The sequence below is a fragment of the Mugil cephalus genome, chromosome 6, assembly GCF_022458985.1.
Source record: "Mugil cephalus isolate CIBA_MC_2020 chromosome 6, CIBA_Mcephalus_1.1, whole genome shotgun sequence".
Taxonomy (NCBI): domain Eukaryota; kingdom Metazoa; phylum Chordata; class Actinopteri; order Mugiliformes; family Mugilidae; genus Mugil; species Mugil cephalus.
The window spans coordinates 18,021,627-18,030,145 of NC_061775.1; the positions used below are offsets into that span (position 1 = coordinate 18,021,627).

The window sequence follows — 8,519 nt, forward strand, 5'->3', positions numbered from 1 at the left end:
ACCAACTGCCCTTTTTATTTATGGTTTGTTGTCATGTTGTGTGTGGATATGTGGATTTCTTCCGTGCAATTGAGGAAAAAGTCTGTTGTGAAGAAGAATTGATCCAAAGCAAAGTGGTTTCACTGAGAATGTGCGGCATGTAATGTTTGGCATTCCAATCACTTTCAGTTTCAACTCAGATTTTTCAGATCCTCCAGTTTAAAAGTGCTTTATTTCTGTGATTGTTCAAGGAAAATGTAGATGCTGGACACTGACAGATGTCCATTTGTGAAAATTTAACAAAATCTATGACGACACGGAGTTGTTTTATACTGGATGCGATGCAAGTAAAAGGAAGCAACAGGACAGTCACTGCAGAGATGACGTGAGGGTAAGAGAAAAATAGCAACAGTAGGAAAGATTTGTCATAGTCTGAGTCTAACAAGCAGCTAATTAAAGACCAAGTCTGTTTTAAGCTAAACATTTAAAGTGGTTAAAAGATACAAAAACCAACTGATTTGTCTCTATGTTGATGGTAACTCGGCATATAGGCGTGAATCACAAAGCAGGCGCTGAGCTAGCTCACTGTTGACAGATGAACAATGAGCACATTTAAAAACAACACATGCCGTTAAAAATAGACGTGTGAGGTTTATCTGAGATTAATAGAGTCTGGAATTAGCTGAGTCTGGCAAACTAAAAAGAGGACGGCTAAGATGATGTTTAGACTTCAGACACATAAATCAGTTTTAAGATGATTAACTCTCAGGTTTCTGCTTCATTTTTTTGAATTCTCTTGGATTAAATTCCACAGACATGGGAAGCAATAGGACTATGAAGATTAGATTAGTATTTTTGTAGTAACATTTTTAGGTGGCAGCATGTCCTAGTGAAAACAGTGATCGTAAAAATCCTACTGGAAATTACATCAGGAATAACAGTTTATGATTGTTAATGTCAGTGGAATATTTTATAGCGAAAGCCAACAGAAGAGTTCTTCATCCCTTTCAGACTGGCGCTCCTCCAGTGTACTAGTGGAGAAAGACGGACTTGAATTCTACAACCCCAGGGATGTGCCCTCTCACAGGAGCCTTTTTGACGTGCCAAAGCAGGGTAAACACGGGTTTAATATATAACAGTAATTATAGTCCCGTTCTGTTTGGTTTGTCACAACCAGTAAGCCTCCGTGCACACTAAACCAGGGACCGGGTCCACCTACAGCAAATGGCATGAGGCTGAAATTATGATTTACACCTCATATGAAAAGAGTCTATTACACATGACAATGGCTACATCTACAGAGGCAATGTTTCAATCATTTCACAACACTTGTCACAACATCCCGTTTCATGACTTCCACGGGCTACAAGCGTGTTTGTCCACCTGCCGAAGAGAATGGATTAGCAAAGTTTACACTACTCAATCAGATCGGAAATTCCTCATGATCAGGTCCATCACTTGCAACCAAGGGGGTTACATGAGGCGTCTTTATTCTTCTTCTTTTCCTTTTGGCTGTTCCCTTTAGGGGTCGCCACAGCGAGCCATCTGCTTCCATGTCACATTGTCCCACCTATCCTGTTCTCTCCCACCAACTACCTTCGCTTGAAAAAGAAAATTGTTGCACCAATTAAAAAAACAAATCTTTACTTGGTAACATGCAATTTTTTAAGTTTGCAAGTTAACACGTTTAATTTTAGTCTGATACAGTTCATAATTTGAGTGCTTTGAAATGAGCAGTTTGCATTAATACAACTTAAATTTAAGGCACATGCCCTCAGAAGCTTTTAATTTTTCAACTCAATTATTTGCTTTACCCCAATGTAAAACATTATATCTTAACAACCTAATAGTGTGGTTTCAGGAAAAGTAGCTTTTATAGTAAACCTGTAATTTTAGGTTGTTAAATACATTTAAAATACTTTCTATACAATGAAAAGTTGTCCAGTCCGGGGAGGGGGCTCACTAGGGCCGTGGGGGTTGCTGGAGCCTATCCCGGCTGTCACTGATCGAGAGGCAAGGCACAACCTGGACAGGTCGCCAGTCCATCGCATGGCACTACAACCATTTACACTCACACACAGGGTTGAACATGTAAACTCCACCCAGAAAGGCCCGAGCTGAACTTGAACCCAGACATTTTCGCTGGGAGGCATCAGTCCCAACCAGAGCCGCTGTGCCGCCCCACGCAAAGGTCCAACATCCAAAAGAAGTTCAATTTACATGCTCCATGTGCTTCCATAACATGGCACATTGTCATGTCTTTGCCCAAAGGAGCAATCACAGTGAGCTGCTACTGCGAGCCTTGAAGTGTGCCGTACATGGAGTGTGTTTGAAGATAATGTATCAGTATATTAATCTAATGAGGGAGAAATTCCTTTAAACCAAATAAATTGATTTATTTACCCAGACAAAAAAAAAGAAAAAAAAGAAACCTAACTCATACTTTCACTTGAATCGAACAAAGTGTAATTTCAAGTTGATGTAATCCACGAGAGTTCACTGCCATCACTAAAGCAGAAAAAATACATTGCTTGAACTACTACACAACTGCTACATCTATACACCTCCTCTCTGGTCTTCCTCTAAGCCTCTTGCCTGGCAGCTCTAACCCCAGCACAGTTTGACCAGTATATTCACCATCCCTCCTCTGAACCTGTCAAAAACATCTCAACTTCCCCTCCGAAACATCTCACATTACCCGCCCCTCTCATGTATTCATTCCTGTTTCTATCCATCCTGGTCACGTCCAGAGAAAACCTCAGTCTCAGAAAATCTCAACAGCTGTGACATCCATTCATTTACCTTCCTCTCAGCACCATGGCAGCAGTTGCGGCCCCTTCCTTTCAGCTGAACTGTGGAAATAAATTTACAATGGTTGTCTCTTGCAAAGTGCACCTTCCAGTGGCTGAAAAGTGAATAAACCAGCAGAGACCGGGCATGCGCCTGTGTCTTGTGCCTTTTTTTAGTAGCCGATCCTTCTTATTTGTTACCCTTAATATAAGTAGCTGCAGTTTGTTTTGAAATCTCACGGAGAATGTAATATTTGCAGTGTTATGACCACATCTAAAATTAAACCACTTTTTTTTCTTTGTATGGAGAATAAAATTTGAGCAAAAAAAAAAGGTTTTAAAGAGTGATAAAAATCATTTTGTGGGTGTAGTTGAAACCTTCAGTAGGGTCATGTGTAAATAGGTAACTCTAAGACCACGAGATAAGATGAGGTACAATAAAGCAAAGTTTTCTGGTTGAGCTGAACTTCAGCTGGGAGGCAACCTATCACAAGGCATCACCTGATTAGACTTCACTATGGCAATTTCAGTTCTAATTGTAACTTAAGTGCATTGCGGTTTGTAGTTGGCGACTACTGAGGCAGATGGCATCATCAAAAGGATCAGGATCTCAAATGTGTGTGTGTGTGTGTGTGTGTCAGTGTGTTGGTGTCACGGCCACAGACATGATGGTGAGAGCATGTCTGGGGGCCCCGCGTCTGTCAACATTTTCCATCTGCCACTCTGACTCTGGCTGTCTTCAATTAACCCTTTACAAAAAACCACAGCTGGCTTTACTGGGAAAGCAATAAGACGTGGCGCAAATATTGCTGACGTTTTTTCATATTCTTATGTGTTGACGCATATGAATTCAGGATCAGGATAAAAATAAAACCAAATGCACACTTGCAATGTTATAGTTTAAACTTCTCAGCTCACACTCTACTGTACATGCTAAACGATTTAACTCTGTCAAATAAACATCTAGACATTGAAAACAGGAAAATACATTAGTTCTGGGCCAAGTTATTCACATTTTGTTAGTAAATCATCATTCAGATGTAAAATTAAGATAAAATAGGGCATTTTTCACTTATTCCAAACACATTATAATTTGCAGCTGGCTGCATGTGGACTTCCTGGACCACAGTGCGTCTGTGTGTCCACTTAAAGGCTCTGTGGGTGGATCACTGTTTTTGAACATTTATTCAAAAGAAATTTGGTGCATTTTTTGGCTACACTATTTTCTGTTTTATTTTACTAGATAATACTTATATTTTATGTTCATATTATTTCATTCTATATTTCTTTTTACTTGTGGTTTTTAAGAATGTTTCTTTTATGCGCAACTCTGACCAAGTAATTTCCCTTGTGTATCATTAAATTCTATCCAAGTCTACATCTCCTTCATTACGGATTATTTACAGATCACAAAATACTAATGAAGCATTGGAGTGTTTTTTTTTTGTTTGTTTGTTTGTTTTTGTTTTAGACGGCTTAAAATGAATTCAGACAATGTTGTTAGTGAAAGAAATAATTTTAGAGAAACTGTAATGTGGCCTCCTGCATCAGCCTCCCGTCCAGTGGGTGGCGGTAGAGGACGACCAATCTGTCCCGCATGCGTCTAAGAACAACAAAGGAGGAACCAGTAGTTTCTAGAACAAATGTTTCCGGACGACGATATTTTCGTGTGAGCACTTTCAGAAATTAGGCTCATTCGCGCTTAAAGAAAATAAATTTAAAACTTATAAATTTGGTACCTTTCCGGCCTAATCGTGGAAGGGGAAATGGCAGTACCGGGTACGTAATTGACTTTTGTAAAGTTTTAAACATTTTCTTGTTTATATATCTTTTGGTGTACTCTGCAAATCCAATGGCTCCCAGAGTGAAGCATCGGTTGAGCAAAGTGGTGCTAACCTGAACGTTAGCTTAATGTTCTTCCTTTAAAATAAACCTTCAGCTCCTAACCAGAAACTTAGAATATATTTTTACAAAAGTAGCTGTTTTTTTTTTCACTTTACAAAAATGTATTGTAGTAAGCCAAATGAATGCACCGCTATTTTCGCAGTTGATTGTGAGATATTGTAAGATATCATTGAGCAATACTTGAAGACGTGCCAAATGCTTTTAACGTGAATTAAACGAGAGATTACCATCTAAAATAAAAAACCCTGTACATGCATGATATCGTATGAATATAACAGTCTTGTATTTGGACCTCTATAATCTATAATATTAATTCACGCAAACATAATGAAAAAATATATTTTATTTTTATCTTACAGGTCCTAATAAGGACAACATCAGGGCCGGGTGCAAGAAATGTGGATATCGTAAGTAAAGCTTTAAACTACAGGTTGCATTTCAATAAGAAGTAGAATAAGAAGAAGTGGGTGTTGAAAAAGCTGCTCTATGAAACTGGGTAAATACACTGATCAGCCACAACATTAAAACCACTAATAGGAGTATCAGTGGTTTAAGTATTGATCATTTTGTGTCAATTCAATGTCTTGTTGGGAAACTTTTGGACTTGGCATTTGTGTGGATGTTACCTAGACATATAACCACCCAGACCAGACCAGACCACCCCAAAGCAATGACATGTTTTGCTGGTGCCAGCCATCCCGCAGTAGGACAAACTGTTTTGGAACCACTCAAAAAAACATTGCACTGCATTGGTGTTGTCCTGGCCTCCAAATTAACTAGATCTGGGATGTGCTGGAACAAGCCCGATCCACAGCGGACTCCTGAACCCACAGCGGCCAAAGGCCCCCAGCAGCAACATCCTGCGACAAGGGGGACCTACACAATATTAGGAACGTGGTCATAATGTTATGCCTGGTTGGCTTCACATCTTTTTATCCAACCTACTTTGTTTCAGAAAAAAATATGTGTATTTATGGATATTCAACTAATTCTTATCAGTGAGACAATGATAAGTTATTTCTTTATGTCTGTCTCAAGAATTAAGGTTTTAGGCGTAAATTATGAAATTTTGGAGCTGCTCCCCTCATAGGACTTTCATGAATGCTCTCTTTCATTTGTCAGCGGGCCACTTAACGTTTGAGTGCCGCAATTTTGTTCGAGTCGACCCCCAGAAAGACATCGTCCTGGATGTGAGCAGCACCAGCACCGAGGAGAGCGACGAAGATGACGAAGAGCCTGCAGTTCAGCGCAATGAGAAGCTGGTACGAAGGGGCCAGCATCGGAAAGGTCAGGTGACATTCAACTACAACTTGTTTTCCTCCGGCGTTTTAAAATAATCTCGTAAGATAATGTCAAATTTGAGAACATGATAATAAAATGTTCAGTATTTTAAGTAAAGGACACTGAATCAAAGTGGCCTCATAACTAATAGCTGGGACAAAAATAATTTTCTGTTCTCACGCCTGTTGATTAAAAGTGAGTAAGACCCCATTAAAAATATTTTCCCCATTGTACAGCAGCACTCTCAGTGGCTTGACGTTAGTACTCTTAGTCATCCTTTTGTCTGATACTTCAGCTGTTTCCAAGTAAAAGTGATTTCCATGTCCAATTGTTTGTAGGTTCCCATGATGACTACGAACGTGATAGAAAAAAGAAGCAAAAGCGAAAGAAAAGCAAAGACAGGAAGTCACGAAAGAGGTATAATGTTACATTCTTAATGTGTTTTTTTTTTCTCTAAACCTGTAAATCTGTCTTTATACTTGTTTTGTCTTTTGACATCAGGTCAGTCTGAATATGGAAATACTGAATGTCTGTATTTGTGTATAAAAACAAAGCATTATTGATACTAATGATATTTAACCAGTAGTTAAAGTTAGATTATGAATACTTATGTGATCTAGGAAGTCAGGAAACAAGCTGTAAGGAAACTTAAGGGGAGTTTTGTTATTGTTATTTTTACCCTTTCCTATTGATTCTAACCAGTCTTTCTCCTTGACGTAGATCTGATTCATCGTCTAGTGACGAGGAGACCCCAAAGAAGAAAAAGAAACGCAGCAGGTCCTGCTCGTCTTCTGATGAAGAGGAGAGGAGGAAGAAAAAGAAATTAAAAAGCCACAAGAAGAAAAGCAAAAAGAACAAAAAGGAGCACGGGAAACATCAAAAAAAGAAACAGAAGAAGAGGAAACACGAATCGTCCTCCTCTTCCAGCTCCAGTGATTCCTCAGAAAGTGACTGAACCAACTGTCTGTGCAGCTTCAGGACATCCAGCATATTTATTTTCTAGCTCAAGAGAAATGTTTCAGTAACATTGTTTAAATAATGCACCTCATCTTACATCTGTACACATCAAAGATTTAAATCAGCAATTACTGGAAGTTACAAACTGGACACTGAACAAGGGGTGTTTCACATTGGACCTGTGTGTAGAGGTTTTTAAGTGATGTGTAGTGGTAGCCATCAGTGGAGGTTTTTTTAATTTCTGCTCCAGTAAGTGAAAAGAGTCACGATGCATTATATCTGTTGGCTGAAACATTGGCCAGTCTTAACACCCATTTGCTTTTCAGTACCAATAAGTTTGTAGTAATTGGGCCACGTAACTAAAAAGGTTATTTTTTACGGTATAGAAAATCTCAAAAAATTGTGTTGTACTTCGACAACTTGAACTCAGTGAAATCTTTCAGATATTCCTGATAAGACTGTGTAGTTGTTACTATTGTGACTGTCAGACAATTTTTTTTTTTTTTTCACTGAATCATTTATATTCTGTAAAGAAAAACAAAAAAAACATGGACATTTAAAACACTTTTAAGTGTCAGGTTAGGGAACAATGATGAACAGCTTTGGTTTTTCTGCTGCAATAAAAATATATATTTGTATAAGTGTGTCATTCCTTTTTCGTTTATGAAATGATGACATAAATGTAAAGATGCAAAGTGATCAAAACCGCTGTTAATGGACTTGCAATCTAGTCTTGTTTCCGGTAGGGGGCAGCAACACACCTAAAATGTTTTGAATGAGAAATCGAGAGGACTGAGATTGAGTGATCCCGATTCTAATATTATTTGTTAATAAATTGAATAATAGTTTTTTTTTTTTTTTTAAAGATAAAGATTTCAAGCTGAGCGTCTGTGATATTTGCTCTTTTCTCTTACACATAATCAAACTTGCAAATAGGCTTTTACATAAATCTTTAAAAACAGCTCAAAATAAACACAAAAATATTTTAAAAAAAAAAAATGTCAGGGGAAAGCAGCAAAAAAGGAAGTTTCATTTAAAGATAAAAGACAATTCCCTGTCCCACCCATTGTCCTGTGGTCTGTATTTTCACTCCGCCTGGTGGTCGCAGTGTGAACACTTGCGAGGCAGAAATGAATCACCTCAGGTTACCGCCGTCCATCTTGCCTTATAATGTGTGATAGAGGTAAGCAAACAAACAGACAGGATTAAGAGTTGTACAAAACTTCCCCGCTCTTTATTTGATTTGCCAAATAATCAAGAATAGTCACAAGCTGCTGAATAACAACACTCCTGGGCTTGGCTGCGTAGTGGAGGAGGCACCTGTCAAACATCAATCTCACTACCTATAGTAAATGTTTGAAGGGGATTTAAAAAAGAAAAAATGTGTAGAACAACCTACTGGGGAGTAGAGTACAATCTTTGTGTAGTTACAGTAGATTTAATTGATTACACACTGTACAGTATATATCGCTACAGCAGAGAAACCCCTCAAATCTCTTTTAGGGAGTCTCAGAGTGAACCTCCACCTCTGCTGAGGACCTTTAAGCCCAGACAGGCAGCTAAGGGCTGAGGCACCGTGGTGGCCCGAGGCAGGTGCCATAATATGCA

At 38.6% G+C, this 8,519-nt stretch overlaps 1 protein-coding gene across 1 annotated transcript; it reads left to right on the forward strand.

Annotated features, from left to right (window-relative positions):
- The first annotated feature begins 4,413 nt into the window (after nucleotides 1-4,413).
- srek1ip1 (SREK1-interacting protein 1) lies at nucleotides 4,414-7,549 on the forward strand. The gene is made up of 5 exons (XM_047587250.1): nucleotides 4,414-4,547; nucleotides 5,033-5,080; nucleotides 5,796-5,960; nucleotides 6,293-6,371; nucleotides 6,675-7,549. Exons 1-5 carry the CDS (start codon nucleotides 4,535-4,537, stop codon nucleotides 6,907-6,909), a joined length of 540 nt encoding a protein of 179 aa, XP_047443206.1. The 5' UTR covers nucleotides 4,414-4,534; the 3' UTR covers nucleotides 6,910-7,549.
- Nucleotides 7,550-8,519: the final 970 nt, after the last annotated feature.